Source organism: Corapipo altera, unplaced genomic scaffold (assembly GCF_003945725.1).
Source record: "Corapipo altera isolate COAL_440 unplaced genomic scaffold, ASM394572v1 122, whole genome shotgun sequence".
Lineage (NCBI taxonomy): Eukaryota > Metazoa > Chordata > Aves > Passeriformes > Pipridae > Corapipo > Corapipo altera.
The window spans coordinates 340,797-361,783 of record NW_020884961.1 but is presented as its reverse complement, the minus strand read 5'-3'; the positions used below and the strand labels follow the sequence as shown (position 1 = coordinate 361,783).

General features: G+C 43.4%; 1 protein-coding gene across 1 annotated transcript in view; it reads right to left on the bottom strand.

The window, feature by feature from the left end:
- The window catches only part of TBCD (tubulin folding cofactor D), a 117,564-nt gene extending 96,585 nt beyond the window's left edge, over positions 1-20,979 (bottom strand). The window contains 10 exon segments of the mRNA XM_027664101.1: positions 1,094-1,139; positions 8,921-9,053; positions 13,904-13,959; positions 14,750-14,896; positions 16,509-16,610; positions 17,334-17,431; positions 17,640-17,690; positions 20,439-20,784; positions 20,786-20,934; positions 20,937-20,979. Coding sequence (XP_027519902.1) covers positions 1,094-1,139; positions 8,921-9,053; positions 13,904-13,959; positions 14,750-14,896; positions 16,509-16,610; positions 17,334-17,431; positions 17,640-17,690; positions 20,439-20,784; positions 20,786-20,934; positions 20,937-20,979 — 1,171 coding nt within the window.
- Positions 20,980-20,987: the final 8 nt, after the last annotated feature.

Sequence of the window (20,987 nt, the reverse complement as noted above, 5' to 3'; positions counted from 1 at the left end):
CATATTTTATCCAGTCTGTTCATTATTCTGCTTCTCTGACAGCTTCTCCAGTGCTGTCTGCTAATTCTGTGGGATGGCATTCCCAGTATTTGCTGTTTGTTCCTGACCAGCTGTACAGCACCTGTGTGGTTCCATGTTATTTGTCTTCACCAATTTCAAACTTCACCATCTTATCTCCATCTTTACCCATCTCTCAGGCATTTTCTAAGGAATTATCTGCCTCTCAGACTTAGGAACTGGAAAAATGAAACTGTTTCCAGCACTAAACTTAAAAATCTTCTTCTTGGGGCCAAAATAATTGCATTAGTGAAATCAAGCACTCTGAAGAGAGTTTACATCACTGCTTGGTTCCTGAGAACAGCACAAATCCCTTTTCTGCTACTTGGATAAGCTACACAAAACTGATGAGGTCTTTTGTAGTGTTTTGGAATTAGCCACCATCTTTCCCTGCCTCTCTTTGCTGCTATCAATAAAACCCAAGATCATTACAGTCAGTTCTGACCATACTCCAGGATTCACCACAAGATGAACATAAATCCAACCAGCAGCTACACTGTTCAGAACCCTCTGTGCTCTCTTTATGGTACCCGTCTATCCCTCATTACATCCAGTACAATCTCTTTTCACCAAAGCCTTTTTTTTTATTCCAACAGTATCCTGACATAATTCCAGTTGGGTCCTGTACACAACCAGTTCTTGGGTTTTCTGAAACCCTGTGCTTAAGTTTAAACTTGAAGAGTCTGCAAAATTTTCAGCAGTAATATTTACAAAACTAGTTAATGCTCTAATGAACTTTTAAAAATATTTTCCATATCTTATAGTTTGTATGTTCCATGTTCAGCTTCTGTATTACAGCAATGGCCAATGTGATCACCTGCCAAATCCTCAGATATGCTGTTCCAACACAACATTCCCTGGTGGCATCTGCTCCTCCCTCACAGTCATCTCTACTTTTGCTCCCCTTGTTTTCCCTGCTTTATCACTTCCCTGTTGATTTCACTCCTTACAGCACCACTTGTGACCAGGTTAATCTTCCTTTCCCTTTTTGATTGCAATGGCTTTAAAAACTGAAATCAAGATATTACAAACTTACCATATGGCAAACAATCTTCTCTCTTGCCATGTTTAAACAGCTGTGCCTGCAAGTGAAATAGGGAAAACAGACATGAGAATACAGAGATTCTAAAACATGATTTACCAAGTATTTAGTTTTAAAATACTTTTTATTGTCCTTGCAATAATCTGTGGTGTTTGCTGATTTAAATTGCATAAAAGGAAAAGAGTCTCAGGGTGCTGTTACACTTCTTGGTAAATGCTGAGGGGGCTGAGCTGGCCAAAAAACACTCAAGAGAGAATTAAAAATAACAAGGAAATAAAAAAAAAGAGAGAGAGAAAAATAAAAGAGAAAAATAAAAGTAACCAGTTTGGGGCCAACTCAGGTCCCTGTGACAGGAGTCACAGCTTGTGAGAGCCTAAACCACCTAAGGACACCTGGGAGGGCAAACCTCTCCAAGTACACCTCCAACAGTCCAACTTAACTCCTGTGCTGAGGGATTTGTGCAGCAAAGAGCACCAAGTTTCCAAAACCATCTTCTCTACAATTAAATACCCTGGTTAGATTAAGCCCCAGTGAGACAAAGGGACTGCAAACACCCGAGAGAACACCTTACACATTAAAGGACACATTAAACGCTTCCTCTGCTCTCCCAACGCGCATCAAAACTCCTGTGCTCAGGCACTTGTTTGCCCTTGCTCTGGCGTTCACCAGAAGGAAAATCTTCCTCAGTAAATATGCCTGGGAGTTAAACAAGAACAGACTTCCCCTAAAAGTCCGTAGTTTCTCACACATACCAAACACACACACACACCTCCCGCGCTGCAGGCGGGGCTGGGAGCAACCAGGGCAAGAAAAACACCTCGGGGCTGTGTGCCTGTCCTGGTTTGGTTTGGTACCAAATTGCACTTCAGGATCCCAAATTAGCACTGCTGATCAGCTCCACTACAAGCTATATATGGGAATTTGGTATTATATATGGAAGTATTTAAGATTTTAATGCAGGCAACGGTGAGGGAATCCCTTAAAAATGACATTTACAAAGCAGCAACGCTACAGCAGGACTTCAGGCCCAGAAGAACAGCCAATAAATACCAACAGAAATGTATAAATGTGGCACAGCTTTTAGCAATATACCATGTCAGTGTTAAAGAAAACACAAATATTTCTCACTGGCATACAACAAAACTCTGCTTTGTGCTAAAAAGCCTAAAGAAAAGCTGCCAGAGAACCTCCAAACCTTTGGTACAACAAATCTAGAGCGTCTCTGAAATTTCTCTGCCTCCTTGTTGAAACATGTAGAAGCTCATTTCTTCATCACTTTGTTCCCATGTTCTGCTTTAAAACCCATCATTGTTTTCTCCACATGCTCTGCCAGGAATGCTGGAGACACAGCAGCATCCCTGCATTCTCACAATTCCTTCTCCTCGCTGGCCAACAGCCCAACGAACAGGAAATACAGTTTTTAAGGTACACACAGGCTGCCTCCAAATGTTTGGTATTATATTCAAGTATTTTCAAACAAAGCACAGTGTAATTCCTCAAGCAGTGACAATGCAAAGAAACAGCTTTTTAACAGATCCTTGGGAATGCTCCTGCACAAAGGCCTTTGGATGTCTGCTCCCACTGTGCTCAGCACCCGGCCAAGGCACCCTGCAAAGGTGGGACAGATCCCCAAGGCACCAACACGTTTTCAGTCTTCCACAGTTCCTAAATTCTGGTACCTTCCTACAAACTTCCCCATGAGTTTTCACAGGACTGACTCTCCAGGAAAAACAGAACTGAAGGTGCCACCTCTGAGCGAGATGTGGGAAGGAATCAACCAACACAAGAGCAGGAAATGAGAAAACTCTTCAAATACTGCGCAGGAATTCTTTTAAATGCTTTAATAAAAAAAAGTAAGAAAACAGCCTCACACACCTATGACTGAATTTAGCACAGTGACCTGGGCAGATTCCATATCACAGCCATTTCTATTATTTTCTGAACAAAACAGCCAGAACACACATTGTTTCCCCACAGCAGTTTCATTAAAACTTAAATTTCAAACTATTTTCAACACAGAACACCTACTCCCAAACAAAACTACAACGATTTGTAATATCCTTCCAGATGTTAAAATCATCATAGCAATCAACTGAGATGTGGATTAAGGGACTTTAGTCTATCAATACATATTTTTAGGGGAAGTAAAAATTACCCAAAGGACACCGTAGCTGCTGTGCTTGAATTAAAAACTAAAGTTTTAAAAAATGGGACTTAATATTAACCTGGTTGTTGATCAATAAAATACATATACCCACTGGTTTTGGAATAAACAAAGCTGAAAATGTAAAATGTCTGACAGGGAAGAAGGTTCTGTTTGCACCCATGGAGGTGCTCTGTGGGTCAAATGAAGCCTTGGAGCAGGTTATTGGTGTTTCTGCCAGTGAAACGTTGGGTATTTCTCTGTGTCAGAGAAGTTTAAGAGCCATTTTTAAAACAATTTTTACAGAACTAAATATGTAACAGCCCAACTGTGGGGAACTACTCTTCAGATATTCAACACAGCAGGAAATCCAGTGCCTGGGTTTGTTTTTTTTCTGAGTGCAGAAAAGACAAGAAAAGAAGATATCGTTATTTCTTTATGAGTCAAAGCATGCAAAAGTCCAAATTTCTCAAACTTTTGAGTGTAGCAGATAGATTTTCCAGAGGAAATGAGAGAGCACTCTGGGAAAAGAGAAAGCAAAAATGTGTGTATTTTCTTCCAGCACATGCTACAGTCACGCATGTACAGCACAGTTACTGCCTCAGAAAAATCCTGCAAGCCTGGAGCTTACAGGGGTTGTACTAACAGGAGAAGCTCATGATGCATGAATGGAAAACATTAAAAAAAAATACAGGAAATATAGGAAAAATATAGGAAAAAGGCCGAATCAGCATTGCAGTATCCAGCTTAAACTTCCTGCCTTGAAGGAAGAAAAATATCCAAGGCACACCATTTCCAAAAATCTGATACAAACAAAGCAATTAATAAGCTTGGTTTGCCACCTGCACAGGCACTCTGGTGTCAGCAGCTGCCAGTGCTGAAAGCCAGGAGCCTGCCTGTCGGAGCATCCCAGCAGCCGGAGTTACGCCACGGGCTCCTCACCTAATGAGGACACAAAGCACACAGCTCACCCAACCTGCTCAACTGTGGAGAAGTATGTGACTCCCTCTCTTATAAATAATTAAGCCACCTACAAATTAGAGAAAATCAGTGGTGTGCAAGCAATGACGACTGTCAGGTCTGGCTCTGCTTTAGAAACAGCGCCGGGCAAGGCAAACACAGCCCAGTTTCTCAGTAATCCCGGCAGAGACACCACACCTGCCAATTGTCTGCCTAACCCACTTTGGGCCCGACCTGCAGGAGGTCTATCAGTCGGGATCATCTCCAGGACTTGTTCCCCAAGCTACACAAATCACCACGAGGGGTGGCCTGGCTGCTGGGGAGTGAGTGGATCTTCCTGCCGAGCAGGAGGCACAAGTCTGGATCTCCCCTCTGGTTGTAACCAAGTGGAGGACTGGGAGGATAATTCCAGCCTCGCTGGGAAGAGCAGGAAATGATGCCTTGCACTGCTCTGGAGCACCCCCTGGTAGCCACACAACGCCCAGGGAATGCCATCAGCCATCCCTGCCTCCTGGCTGGGTGCAAGGAGAGAGGACATGCTGTCAGAACCTCAGTTCACTTAGAATGCATTAAATATTCCCTACTTCCATGTGCAGCTAATGGTTAAATGGGTTAGTTAAAGCCCTTGTTCTCACTCTGTCTCCAGCACAAGCAGCACTCCTGCTGTGGGACACACGTGTTTGGGTGTTGAGCATCACTACAACACATCCAAGTCAGACACCAACACAGCCCAGGGATCCAAAGGATGGCACCTTCCATGTGACCTCACTTATTTATCAGCTGAATGTCTGAAAAGTTTAGACCAACACATGGACAGCTGACAGAGTATCTCCTTTCCCTCTTATGATGACCCAAACCCACAGATTTTAAATACTTGGAAGGGAAATAAAATTTAACAGCTTGAGACAGTACCAAATTCTGACAGGAAAAAGAAACAGCTTTATGACAACAGAACCTTGAACAAACCACAAAACTCCTGTTGAGAAGGAAAAACCTGAGCAGTGTCAGACAAGGCCACATTAGAACAAAGACTCTGTGACACTCAGGACAGAAATGGCATTATCAGGAAGGAGTCGGTGCCCTTGGTACCTGCAGACATAAGAACTTTGGTTTCCCTCACCAACAATGCTTTTTCTACACCTTTATCACCAAACCACTAAGCAACAACCCCATTTTAAAAAAAGTAATGCCAACAGACAATCCTAACACGGCCAATTCTTTGGGAATGCCAAAAATACAGAGACTTGGGAAACATTCTATTTGGAAATATTCTATTTTTGTGCCTCTGGGTCTGAAAGAATGGAGTTAGAGAGTTCTTTCTTCCCTGGAGCCAAATTTACATAAGCATGTAGCTATTGCTAAATAACCTTTGCATTAGAGACAGCTCAGGGAAATGCCTCGTTCTTAAGACTCGAGTTTCATCAGATCACTGTGCAGGGCGTTTTATTTTTTTTAATTATTACTCACACTTGTATACTGAATCACTTATAAAACAAATAAGGTTTAATAAGTTTCAATGCCCAAGGCTACCTCAACGTGATGACATCTCTGTCACGCAAGAACTGGGAGTGCTGCGCCCTGCAGCGATAACTAAAAAGCTGTTTGATATAATGGCAGGTTTAAAAGCAAACCTCCAGACCAAGAGAATTTAAAATGCAGATTCTTGAAACAGGAGAGAAGTTTCCTTCGAGTAAACAAATGTTATAAAAAAAAAAAAAAGTAGCAATTTTTTAATAATCTGGGATTATTAAACGCACGAAGAATCTGGGATTTAATTCCGAATTGCGAGGTTAGTTGCAACAACAAGAGTTTGAAACGCTGAATCTGAAACAGTGTCACTCTGCTGGTGCCCCCCTGTTGGGAAATGGCCTGGTACTGACGACAGGTGGAAGGGAAAAAAATAAAAAAAGGAGGCCCCAGTGGAATTACAACGTGCAATGCCGGGTGCGTGTTCCGACAGGAGCCGCGGAACAGCCGGACTCGTTCTGCACAGAACGCTGAGTGAGATGAAACAGCACACACCTGATCAGCGGGCTCAGGGCCACGAGGAGGCAGATCAAAGTGCAGCCACGGCCAACGACTCCCTGCGTCCCTGACTTGCAGTTTCAGTTCATTGAAATGCAGGAGTTTCGTGTCTTTTCCGAGCGGTTTTTCCGTGCCGAGCTCGCTCCGAGGCGTTGGCTGAGCGCAGACCGTGAGCAGCACGACAGCAAAACCTGACCAGACCCCCCCAGTTTGGGGCAGCCCCCTTCTGCTCTGAGGGGACGACTTTTTATCCCCACTCCGCTGGGTTACATCAGTCCCGAAACCTGTCACATTCCCGAAACCCACCTCGCTGTACTGACCAGAAACTGGAAAAGGGTCTTTTTTTTTCTCCTGCTTGTTCACAGAGAAATGCCCAGGCAGGTGCAGTTTGACTTGTAAAGTAAAAAATTCCTGGAAGAATCCAAGGGCAAAGAATTTTGAAGCTTATTGACACAAGTTTTAGCTGTCCCTCATGAGGATGTGTTCAACTTTACACACTTAGTGATCACTTGTTATGCTAAAGTATACTGTGTTTATTTATAGAATAAATATGTGCTTATTTATAGAATAAATATGTGCTTATCTATAGAATAAATGTGTTTATTTATAAAATAAATATAATATGTATTATATAATGTAAATACCATATAATGCATTCATTTATAGAATGTGTATATTTACACAATAATAATATATACAAACTATATATATATGAAATATATATAAATAACAATAACATACATTATATAGTTAGAATCTTGCATGTTTAAGAGAAAAGGTTTACTTTAAACACTTATTTTCAGCTGATATATTTTGGTTTAACAACATGTTGTTGCTACAAGTGTGATACGAAATTCTTAATATTAAAATATGAAGAATATGTATATTTACGTAAATTAGGAATATATAAATATATATAATATATAAATATATATAAGATATAATATATATTATATATAATATATATTATATATATAAATATATATATAATTTTTATATATATTATATAAATATATTTAGAATATTTAACTCTTGAAATAAGTATTTTCTGCTCCTCTTAAGCCACACATGTAATACACTTTCAATACACTCAGTACAAACATACCATTCTGAGAACCTTTATTCTCTAATGATGTAACTCATGCTTACATTTTAGTGACTGAAATGAAAAACTGAAGACTGAATGCAAGAAGAGGCTTTAAAAACCTGCTCAAATCTACCAATTGGAAGAGGAATTATGAGCTGTGAAGAGGAAGAAAAAAAAAAAAAAAGAAGTCCCACAAAAGCAAGGCAGCAGGCTCTGCTCCCAGGTCTATTGTATCACATTCTGGTTTCGATTCTACTTGTTGAGTATTCACCTGTTTCGCTTAGTGAGCACTAATGAACAGGTGGATGGAGCCAAAGCCAAACTCAAAGGAATTACGACAAAACACTAATGCATTATACATCCTGCAGGTCTCATCACGCCCCGGGAATGGCAAACAGGCCGGCTCCCTTTCCAGATCTGACAATAAGATGATGAAACATCATTCTGCCTTTTGAAACGCTGCAATGCACACAAATAACGCTTCCTCCTGCTGGAGCAGCAGCTCCTCAGTTATTCTAAATATAGATCATTTCTCCTGTCGTCTTATTTGGAAGAGCTCGAGAGGAGGGGGGGGAAAAAAAAAAGAACACAAAAAACCCCACACCCCACACCCTCACTGCAGAGCTTTGCTTTGATGTTCAGTGCCACACTGCACACAAGTCCTCTTAGCAACTGGTTTGAAAGGGTAGCAAATTTATGCAAATTATTAAAACTTTGTCCAAACACCAGCAAATCCTTAAACCTGTGCAAGTGCAAAGGCTGCACACAGGAATCTGCCTCGGTTTTGGTCAGCAACCAAAGCAAGAAGGTACAACAAACTCCCCCATTCCACCCAAATATATTTGGACATCAGAGCTGCCACAGACACCAAAACTGTTATCCCAGTATTTCAAAGAGCACACCAATACTTCTAAAATACTTCTAAAACGACAATAAAGCTTTATAAAAGACCTTTTCAGGATGTACAAGAGGAGTGCTGCCACAGAGCAGTGCTTCAGGTATTGCAGATTTTTCCCCCGTGCGTGGCAGGTACAGTTTAAAACCCAAACTGAGAATTAAGCTCTTTTGAATCATACACCACTATTACTTCACAAGGAAAGGGCATTAAACAAAAAACTCACTCAGATTAGCAGGACACCAACACATTTAGTATGGTTTTTTGAAACTACTGAGAACAGTATGTTAGTTGCAGAACGAAGGAATACAACTTTTAAGCACCCCTTGCATTCTGGTTACCAGCTCTGAAAAGTCCAGGAGAGATCACTGCTATAGCAGAACTCCAACCTCTTCATTCTGTACAGTTCCCAGTTTTTAATTTATTTCAAAAGTTTTGTTCAGAGAGAAAAAAAAAAATCGCTATTTTGACAGTTATTTCTCATTATTGGCAACTTCACTCTCATTTGGTGATGACAAGACAACTTAAAGAAAATATACATACCTGAGAACTTACACTGTCCAAACTTTTGAGGAGGAGATTCCAGTTGTATATTGATTTCTGCTATTTTAATAACCAGGAACCTCTCTGTGCATTTGCCATCAAAGAACTACCATAACAGTATCCTTTGACCATAAAACCAATCATCTGTCTTTTCAAGGAAATATTTACCAGGGCCTGGAGCATGCCATTCACGATGACAGTCCCCTCCATGGTCTGGGAGGAGGATTTGGATAACATGGAGAGCACCCAGTCCAGGAATTCTGCCATCCTGCTTTGCCTGACATCAGGGCGAACAATAAACCTGTCACAGAAAAAAAGAAAACACTGCAGTTACTGACTTTATGACACTCAATAAAAACCATTTTTCCTGATATCCAAAGTGGTTGTAGCTCCTGAAAACAATTATCCAGTGGATATTTTCCCAAATTGCTGAGGGTGGGAACACTCCAAAACATCCCACATTTAGCCATTCTGTTTCTGAGCAAGGCCCAGAATTTTGCTTTCACATCAAACCCACCTAAAACTTGAATCCTAAAGATTTATTGTAAAGCAACAAAATTTCCAAAGGTCCCAGATAAAAGTTATCTCCATTAGAATTGTTAAAAAGTTGAAACAAATATGAGGATTCTCCACCATTCTCACCAAGAACAGCCATTCTGCAAATCTGAAAATCAGTGCAAATCAGCAATGGGACCCTGTTGCACCTTCTGTCATCAGCCAGGCCTAGAATGAGTAACCAATGGGGCTAAATTTGGGGTTTCACATATCTGAAAAGGTCAAACACCTGCTATTTAACACTAGATGGGTCAAGAGATGGGGAAAAAAAGAGGTTGATCATGGCTAAACTTCTGTAAACCTACACTCAGCCATCCCCTGCACCAGCCAAGCATCAGCTTCAGTTCTCTCAGTGAGCGTCTTGGCCCCTACAAACCAGGATCCTGCTCCAGCAGGGAGTCAGACTAAATTTGCTGTCAATGCACCCAAAGGAAACAAGGCACACAGGGAAGCCCACCCAGCACAGCTCAGGGCAGTTCAAGAGGATGTGCACAGAGTTGGGACCTGGTTCCTTCCCACACCCCCAGAAACTGGGGAGTTGCACCAAGAGACAGAGAACATGGGAACAGTGAGCAGAGGGGATGGACTGGCTTCCAAGCCAGTCCCTGTTCTGTTAAGCAGGAGAACGAGGATTTGGGGAGGGTGAATTGCAGGAGGGTTGTTTTGTGACAGAACACCAAGGATGAAGCTGCCTTTGGCCCAAGGGCACAGGTGAGAGAAGTGACCTGTGAAGTGGATGAGCTGGTTCCTAGACCCTTTCCCAGCCCGAAGGAGTTTAAATCTTTCTTTCCCAAAGGAGTGCCCTAACCTCCAGACTAACAGCAGGATAAGGATCAGCCTCATCTCCTCCTACTGCAAACCCTCACTGAGCAGGCAGAAAGGAGAATTCATGAAACAAGCTCCAGCTTCTTCACCCTATGAAAAGCAACTTACTCTGGAAAACAGGAAGCCTTGAATCCTGATGTTCCTAAACTTCACTTGGAATTCATAACTCCTTGGAGCACCAGTAAGAACCCAGACTTCTTCCTGCTCCCCAGGGACTTTCCCTCTCAAATGCTACAGAGCCAGACTCCTGTATCTTATCTCTCCATCTGTCCCAGGACCGTTGTGTTCCTGCCCACCCAACTAACAGTCCAGCTCCAGGAAGATGGCACAGTGACCTCATCTCATTAAAAAGCTGTTTGGGGATGTGAAAGCAGGGAAAGGCCTTCCTGGAGCCAGTCTTCTAATTCCTGGTGGAGCATTTTAATCATCAGGCTATTTTGAAAATGGTGTTTTCATAATAAACTAAATAATTATAAGTCCACTAAGCAGTGCCATTACAGCCTTACACATGTGGTACTGGAACCAGCCTAATGTGTTCTATCACTTTATTTGTTGTGATCATTTACTCCTAACAACAATTAATTCAGCCAATAAACGAAGGTGAATATGAGACAACTGCAGACAAGGTGCCTGCACAGGACACAGTGTGGGGTGCAGGGCACTGGTAAAATCCCCCCAAAACTCAGGGCTGAGCACAAACACAAAGTTCTGCTGAACACAAGGCTGCAATCAATCAGGTTATTGTATACAACCTCCCCCTCAAAATTTAGTTTTACAGACACTCTGAAGTGCAAATTTGATTAAGTATAATGTGATAAAAGAATCTTTTTTAATTACTGTCACCCTTACTTGACAAGGCTCCCAAACACTGGGTGTAGCTTCAAGAGTTTATTAGTGTTGGTTAATTTGGGTGCTTTCTGGAATTTTAGCAAGTGAAGAGGGCTCATATGAATGCTCAAGAAGAATTCATTCTGTGTCACACTGTCACCTCAAATCCTCTGCTTCTGTCAACCTGTGACAAGGCAGATTATCCTTACAGATACATAAAGATCCCAGAAAAGCAACTTCTAATTAGTCATTCCAAAATCACTGCAAAAACTAATTAGAATCATAGAATAGTTTGGGTAGAAGGGACTTTAAAGACCATCTACTTACAACCCCCTGCCATGGGCAGGGACACCTTCCACTAGCCCAGGTTGCTCCAAGCCCTGTCCAACCTGGCCCTGGACACTTCCAGGGATCCAGGGGCAGCCACAGCTTCTCTGGGCAACCTGTGCCAGGGCCTCCCCACCCTCACAGGGAAGGATAATGAGCCAAACCCATTTTCTGTTACATGGACATAAGTATGTAACAGGCAAGAGATTATTTACTCCAGACTAGACAAATAATTCATGAAGTCACTTGGATTCTGCTCTGAAATATTTCAGAGTAATTCAGAAAAGCAAAGGATGAGTCATCAGAGAACTATGATTCTGGTCTTTAGTCCTTCATGGATTTTCTGCATGACACTCAGTTCTTAAGACAAAACAGTGCTTGATTTGCCATCAGATTCAGACCAGAAGCATCACACTCACTAAATATAAATTCCTAAAGTTTTGAGTCCTGTGACTGAAGCTCAGAATAAATTTAAAATAAGTACACAGACAGTTACTGCCTAAAGAGACAGTCAGGGTCTGCTCTGCTAAATGTTGTATTTAACAACTGCTTTGATACAATGAATCCCATAAATTTTGTGGCTCTTAATCCAGAGAAGAGCATGAACAGGGTTTATGGTTGTGACTCTCTTCCCAGACCCACTGTCCCCTGTCACAACCTCATGTCCTGCTGTCCCCAAGTCCCCACTGTCCTCGTGTCCCACTGTCCCCACATCCCACTGTGCCTGTGTCCCCATATCCACCTGTCTCCCTCTCCTATTGTCCCCACGTCCCCATGTCCCGTGCCCCAGTGTTCTCAGGTCCCACTGTCCCTGTGTCCCCCACATCCACGTGTCCCTGACTCCCATGTCCTGCTGTCCCCACATCCCATGTCCCCCTTTCCTGTGTCCTGCTGTCCCCACATCCTCTGTCCCCAGGTCCCGTGTCCCCCTGTCCCATGTCCCCATCCTCACATCCCCACGTCCTGTTTCCCCCTATCCCCACATCCCCATGTCCCGTGTTCCCCATGCCCCCTGTCCCCACGACCCCATCCCGTGTCCCCCCTCTCCCCACATTCCATGTCCCCCACATCCCCCTGTCCACGTGCCTGTCCCGTGTCTTCCTGTCCCTACGTCTTGTGTCCCCCCTGTCCCATGTCCCCATCCTCACATCCCCACATCCCGTGTCCCCCATGTCCCCCTGTCCCGTGTCCCCCCATCCCCACATCCCATGTCCTCATGTCCCATGTCCCTGTCCCCCTGTTCCATGTCCCTGTCCCCATGTCCCTCCTGTCCCCCTGTCCCGTGTCCCCCTGTCCCCATGTTCCATGTCCCCCTGTTCCCCTGTCCCTCTGTCCCCATGTTCCATGTCCCCCCTATCCCCGTCTCCATGTTCCATGTCCCCCTGTCCCGTGTCCCCCTGTCTCCATGTTCCATGTCCCCCCTGTCCCCCTGTCTCCATGTTCCATGTCCCCCACATTCCCCTGTCCACGTGCCTGTCCCATGTCCCTCTGTCCCGTGTCCCCCTGTCCCCATGTTCCCTGTCCCCCTGTCCCGTGTCTCCCTGTCCCGTGTCCCCATGTTCCATGTCCCCCTGTCCCCATGTTCCATGTCCCCCTGTCCCCACGTTCCATGTCCCCCCTATCCCCGTCTCCATGTTCCACGTCCCCCTGTCCCCCTGTTCCCCTGTCCCCCTGTCTCCAAAGGGCACCGGCAAAGCCGTGCGAGCAGCTCCCCCTGGCGCACACGGGCTGCACTGCAGGGCCGGGGCTTTTACTGCTTTGGAGACACGGAAAAGGGAAGGAAATCCAAATCCATCACAACCTGAGCTGAATATGCGGGAATGGGGGCCGGGATAGACACCGAGACAAGGGATACACGTGTGCTATCCCAGTTCACGGTCTCTGTCATTTATTTCCATGTGCATCACAACCCACACTGTCTCCAAGGATGCAGCAGGAGAGGGGAGGTACATGAGCTCATTATTCAAATTTATAAACCACCCTGGTGGTTTAAAGAATTCTTTTATTCAGTATTACTGGAGTGATGCAGCAAATGTCAGAACAACCACACCCCTGTCACAGATTGTCCCCAAGCCTGAACACCAACCCTGTAAAACAGTGGGATCACACAGTTCATTATCCCACACCTCTTCTTTTTGATGAGTTATTTGACAACAGAAAAAGCTAAGAAAACAGAAGAAGTATTGCTTTCTGAATGAGAGATAATTAAGAAAATTAATTCTAGCATTACTATTTCCCTTTACATAATTTAAACACTATCAGTAATACCAGAAACCAATTCCCTATTTATAGTGCAAAACCTGCAAAAATCAGCAGCAACACTAAGGATCCCTGAAACCCTGTAGCACAAACCAGCCCCTGAGGGCAATTTCTCCAGTATCCTGTTGACAGGGAAGATCTGCATCAGGTGTGACAGAAACATGTTCCTCTATCAAGCAGAGGAAATCAATTCCCAACAACAAACACACTTGTTGGATCCAATTCAAGCAACAGTAACATCCCACAGACAGCTGGCAACTTCCAGCCCTCCCAACCCTGTCACAGCAGGCTAAGGAACAGCAGGAGAAATGGGAGCCAGGCTTTTCCTTTCTGCCAAGGAGCACAAAAGGGACTTACTTGGACACCAGCACAGCAGCTGCATCCCGAGCCTTGTCACTGACAACCAGGTAACACTAAAGGGAGAAGAAAACTGACTGTCAAAGAATTCACACCTGGAGATTTAACACCAATAATAGTGTACACAATACACTACTGGATACTTATGATCACAAGTAGTATGATGATTACACTCATTATGTCATTACTGTGATTACAAACTGAGCTTAAGGTAGTAAAAAAATTAATTTTCTCATTTAACAAACTGTATCTGAGGCAGAGTCTCCCCTTCTGGTGCCTTTTAAAGGAGGTTTATTACCTTTACTGAAGCCTTAACTCACAGGCACATTGGCCTACAAGCAAAAGCCTGCAAGTGCCAGCAGTGTGAACTGTTGAGGTACCTGTGGGAGGGGGACTTGTCTATTTTTATCTCAAAGGGATGACAGGTCACCACCCAGTGAAACTTTGCTGAAAAACCTTCAGGCAGTCACAGCTTCCAAAGTTAATCAATCATTCTGATCAAACACCAATTTCCTCTAAAAATCCTCAATTTTGCCTCTCAGCAAAAGCTCACTGGCATTTTCAAACACTGAAAGCCACTAACATACTCAAAGGCAGGCATTCACATAAGTAAGTTAATTACATCAGAGAAAACAAGTAACAATCTCACCTGTCACTAAAGCAGCAAACAACAGACTGAAGATTCCAAACGTACCGAGAAATTCTTTACAGATTAGACACAAAACCATGGACATATATTCTAAATATTCTTAAGTAATATCATTTTCAGAATATTATTTATTAAATATCAAAATGTTAAGCCCAGTATCACAGGTTTGAAAGTATTACAAGAGGCATTTTCCTTACTTTAGCTATTTCCAGGATGCGATCCATGGTCGGCTGCCGAGCCTTCCCTCCCTCTGAAACAAGGTTTCCATCAAAACGGGCCAGATCAAAAGGAATCAGGCAGATCATGGACAGCCACAGTAGGAGCATGTAACGAGTCTCCCAGGTCTGGAAAGGAATGGTAAAACAAAGAAATTACTCCATTTTCTGCAACGTATTCCAAGCAAGTCTCGGGAGCACAAACTACCCACTGTTTTCGAGGAACTTGCAAAGGTGATGAAGAGAAAACTCCAAACATGAGTGTCCTGAAACTCCAAAGGAGAGAGAACTACAAGTGATCCCAAACAGTAGAACTGTAACAAAATTAATGGACCCCCCCTCCCCAAACCTGAAATCTAGGAAGGTTTGTTTCCTTCTCCATGGAAAACTGCACGTTTCCATTTTCCTGTTCCTCTTTCCTTCAGCCTGTCTGTGCCTCTGGTCACAAATATAACAGAAATATGTTTTTATTCCTAATTTCTTATTTATTGCTGTCATGGGTTTACTGAAACAACTTCAGATGAGCTCTGAGAGACAGACAGACAAGAAGGAACTTTTTCCAAGCTTTAAAGCTGTACAACTACAGCAGCAAAGTGTCAGAACTGATGGTGTTTATTAAAAAAATACTTTAGTTTAGAGCAGCAATGCAATTATTGTCTTCAAATCCATGATTTTTGTTACTTATAACAGATGATGATCTATTTTAAAATTCATCCATCTTAATAAGCCCTCTGGAATTCTGATTTTTCCTTATTCAAAAATGTAAGAATATGAAATACAGCATCTTGGAATCAGAGTTGATGATCCTTATGAGTCACTTCCAATTCAAGATATTCTATGATCTCAATCCACGAAATCCATTAAAAATTCTTTCCTTAAGTATTTTTTAGAATCAGGATTCTTGCCCAGAACATTCCCAGCCAAATAAAACTTTCAAATCAGAACACATAATGAAGTGGTGTCACTTTGTTTTTCAAACTACAAACAGGTAGAGAGAAAAGATGTGAAATTCTGTGTTATTTTTCTACACTCAGGAATATATTGTAAAAAGGCAGATCCAGGCCTTGTGCTACAATTGTGAAATTTTTTCCAATCTTCACCTTCCTCCTTTCAAAAGAAAAGGGAAAAAAAACCCCAAACCAACCCCCCCACAGATCTGAAGACACAGATTGAGGGGCTGAGGACGAATGTTTTATGACATCAAACAAAATTAATCTTTGTTTCCTTACCAACACAGAAGTTCTACCAACTTTGACAAAACACAAAGGTTTACAAACCACCCTACTTACATCAAGAAATAGGAAAAAACACAGAAAACTTAAAACCTCTGTTTCCTGTGATTTTACTGTGATGACTTCAAGCTAAATTACCAGCACTGTTAATGATGTGCACAGCAGGAAGAGGATTTTTCAGCTACTCCTTTTGGAGCTTCAACATCACTCACTGCCCTTCTCATTACTGTTGTTTCCATCACTCTGTTCCCTCCTATGAGTGGTGAGAGGTTTTACCCAACCTCCACTGCTTCTGAATCCTTGGAACAAACCCCATGGAAGAAAGCCAAGACCTCCCCTTCAGGAAGGCATTTCTCCTCTGACAAGATGATGGTTTCACACTAAATCCAGGTGCTCAGTTAACACCTGACAGGGTCCATCACTGCTTTATACACTTTTTTCCAGGTTTTTTTCTTACACTGCTCACCTGGAGCCATAAAAGTGAAACAAAAGGCACAACAAGTCCTCACCTCAGAATCCCTCGGGTTCTGCTCCGCGAGCATGTCCAGAACAGGCTGCAGGTCCCGGACTTCATGAGGAAACAGGGGGAGGAAACGTTTGTACCCTCTCACCTGCAACAGAAAGTTCCAGAATTCAGTGACCCAGCCAGCATCATCACATACTGGGGGAAAGGAAAGACCCCCCCCAAGGAATTTCTTGATTAGGATCCTCATGTCATAAAAGGAGTAAGGGCACGAGTTAAGGTCTTAAACACCTTGAGATGTCTGTGTTTTTACAGATTTATTAAAAATTTATGAAATCCTAATTCTTTGACTTTAAAACAAGGGGGTTCTGGAGATTGTCTCATCCAACCCTCCTAAAGCAGGGTCACCCATGGCAGAGTGCCCAGGACCACGTGTGTGGGGTGCCCAACATCTCAGGGATGGAGACCCCACCACCTCTCTGAGCCAACTATTCCAGTGCTCAGCCCTCACAGTCCAGAACTGTTTCCTTGTGCACAGATAGAAGTTCCACAATCCATCTAATTCTTCATCATATTTTACTCTTCAACATTATGACTCTTGTCTGATCACTCAGTATCTCAATGCCTGCAATATTTTTTGCATTCAGACCTTGATGTTTACAATTCTGGATCATTAAAAAAAACAAAACCAGCTATCACAAACGTGGTGAAAAATGAGAAAAAAAGAGAGCTTACGTTTCACAGTCAAGCTTGAAATATTTCATCACATTACTCAGACATTGATTTATTTTACTATTTTTGAAAATAACAAACAGAATATTGGTAACCTTACACATTTCAGTTACAGGATGTTGAATTTGGGATTCTTTACCTTTGTGATGATGTAAAGAAATTTAAAAGCCAGGTGAACTAGAGGGGGAGGAGATCCTTTGTCCCGTGCTATATCCAACAAGGAATTCATCATCCCCTCTGTGAAAGGAGAGGAAAAACAGTGAGACTACATGCAGTTCACTTACAGTTTTTCATACTTCTAATAGTAAAGAAAGAGTTAGTAATTAATAATTACTTATAATGTAAGCAATGCAGTCACATCAATCTCATAATACAAATGTGGATCTTACAGTTTAACAGATTTTCAAGTAAATACACAAAAATTGTCTAAAGATGACATTCCTACCTAAGTGGTGGTCCAAAAGGTGAGGCTGCTCCTGGTACTTGTCCATTATACCTGAAAAATGAAAAAGACATCTGTAATAAACTATTCAAATGACAGGCTTTGAGAGGCATTAACTGTGAGATACCCCCTGACTCTGGACAGCTTTAGCTTAAGATTCCTGTGTCCTTGGGCTGCCACCACCTGTAAGAGAGGTGGAAAAGTCAGGCAACTATAGTTAGAGAACAGTGCTCCCTGGACACACTGGATGTCACCCCAAGGCTGCCATTCCCAAGCCTGGAATGTATCTAAAGCTGCAGTTCCACTCCAAAGGATCTGCACTCACACAGGGTACAGGCACAGCAAAATTCTCACCTCTTTCTTGGGAGCTCCCTGACTACAGCAGACAAACACCCCACACAGCAGCACCGTGCAAGTGAGGGTCCTCCTCACAACCCTGAGAGCTACATTTTTATTTTGAAATACAGGGAATTATTCAGCAAAGAACAAAGAACCCTTGACAAATTTTAACCTGGACAAACACAAACTGCAGCTACTCCCATCTGTGCCCCTCAGAACTATTCACATCCCTGAATATTCACTTGATCTGTCACTGTTCACTCACTCTCTTTTGGTCTCTTCCTTTTGGGTACTGACTCAAGGAAGGACAAATTGAAATGGAATATTGAAAAAAAACTAGGAACAACTTGCCAGGGTTTTTAGACACAAAAGCTTTTCAATTTAAACCCAGAATCAACAAAAATCAGCTACAGAAATGAGAACTGGACTCCAGGAGAAATCATCAAGCGATCCAATGTTGCACTGGAGATATCCTGGAATATTTTATCTATTTGGTCAGAAAACAGCTTTTTAATTAGAAAACTAAAACCTCCTTAATCTCTCCTTTCCCTGCATTTGTTTCTCTCTCAAATCATTTTGCTCTCTGTCCCTTTTCCTCTGGCTTACACATCAACACTTACACTGAAGGTGTGACTCAACTCCAACAGTGCTGCACTTGACCAGTGGATGACACTGCACAACCACTTTCAAGACACCATCCAGCAGTATCCCTGTGCAATTCCACTGGGATACCACAATGCCATCAAGAGGGAAACCTGAGCTCCTCATCCTCACTAACTTCCCACTGTAATTAACGATGCCTTAAGCTGTGTACAAACAGCAGAACTACTGGACACAAATTCCACCGATGCCCAAAGCAGCAGCTTTCCAGCAGAAGTGGAATTTAACAGCAAATTCTTTTCCCAGATCCCAGCCTGGCAATGTAAATAAACCCCTAAATATAAAAGCTGAAGAGAATAAAGCTAAAACAGTTCTTCTAAGGGTATTACTTCAGAAGAGATCTTTCCTCATTTTCCTACAAAACTGTGGTTGCAGACTAAACTATTTCCCAAATTTCTGTTTCTAATGGTTCACCAAAAACTGAGCACCAGGAGTTTTTGTAAACCTGCATTAAACCCATCTGGAATGGATGATCACTGTGTTCCCTGCACATGGATTAAAGGTATTCCCTAAATTTCAGCATTCCAGCCCACACATTGATCACAGTCTTACCAGATTTGGGACATTTTGCCCAGGAAGGATCAAAAGACACCTGAGGACACTGAATATTATAACCCAGTACTGAACCACCTGCACAGTTCCTGTCAGTTTTAAATATATTGAGCCTGTATTTACTGGGTAATGACAGGCAGGCAGAAAGCTCACAAATCCAATTTAAATACCCAGAGACAGCACACATGATGTGACACAGAGAGAGGCACAGAAGGGGGAGATGATGCCTTTCAGACACCGAGATTTTTGCAGCAGTGGCTTTTTCTGCCCCACTGAAACCTGACATTTCACCTGTGACATTGAACAATCAAAGAATGTGAGTGTTCAGGGTACTTCTACCTGAACAGCTACATGTTCATCACTGGCCTCCTCGGATGGAACAGTCAATTCAGTCAGTCAAATACAACACTAGTAAGGAACTTCTGCAGGGTCAAATTTCTAAATTTGGGGTTTCTGCTTCATTGTTTGCTTACCTGGTTTCTTTTTGTCAAAAACACAGCTGCTGGATCAATATTTTGACTGTAAGTTTTTGCAATTCTCCGCAGAAGTATTTGCAAAATGCGAGTCTGCGAGAGTCAGTTTGTAAATTCATGAAGTGCTGAATTAACTCTTGCAAATCACCTGGTCAGAATATTGATCCAACACACAGATGTGCCTTGTAACAGGCTGATTACCCAGGACACCCCTACAGGCACCTAATTACAGCCCTCCCAGGTTCAGCTGAGGTCCAGGGCAGAACAGCTTTCATCAGGTGGCACAAAAATCAGATCCAAGTTACCTCCACTCAGAAACTAATACCTGATCTGTATGGATTCAAAACCCTTCACATTTCCTATGAAACAGAAGAGCAAAAATACTTTACAGTGCAAAATGTGAGTGTTTTGATGAGTAATTAGCGACAAAAATTACTCCATTTGACAAACATACAAATTTTAACTGAATTACAGCCTGCATTTGAATAGGAAACTGGAGGCAAAATAAGAGTCAGAATTCTGATTTCTGAGATCTAAGACCAGGATTTTTAATTATAGTGGCTAAATACGAGGTAATAAAGGATGGAAAACAAAACGAGCAAAAAACCCAAACCTGAACCACCTGTTGATAAAGTTCCAGCACTATCAATGACCTAAAAATTAAGAGTTTTAGGGCCTTTTTGGTTATCAGTAATAACAAAATAATACATAATAGAAGATTTTAAATAACAACATGTTGGTGTTCAGCAATAGCACGCTCTGTGGATGCCGTGCTTACCCACGAACCGCTCCACGGCCATCTCCCGGGTCACCAGCTCCCCGAAGACGCCCCTGAGGTTCGCGATGAGCTCGGCGACCTCCCGGCTCTCGGTGAAGCTCTCCAGGAAACTCCTCTCGCTGACGGCCCCGGGCTCCCGCTCCTCGCCTTCCTCCGGCCCCGCTCCGTCCATCCCGTCCCGGTGCAGTGACCCGGGGCAGGGCAGGTCGGTGCCACCGCCCCGCACTCGCCGCCCGGCCGCACCACGCGGTCCCTCCCGCGGTCCCTCTCGGTCCTGACGCCTTCCCCCGCCGTCCGCCCCGCGGGGCTCCGGGCACAGCCCCGTGGAGGGTGAGCGATGCCCGGACCGCCCCGCCCGTCCCGGGGCGATGGTCGGGACAATCAATGGCCGGGACAAACACCCGGGGCCGCTCCGGGCCCGCCCCGCGCCGCCGCTGCTCCCGCCTCCTACGGGCGCCGGCAGGGAACAAGGGAGGCGGATCCGCGGAGAGAGGGAGCTGCGGGGACACACCCACCGTGGGGACAGGGACACACCCACCATGGGGACAG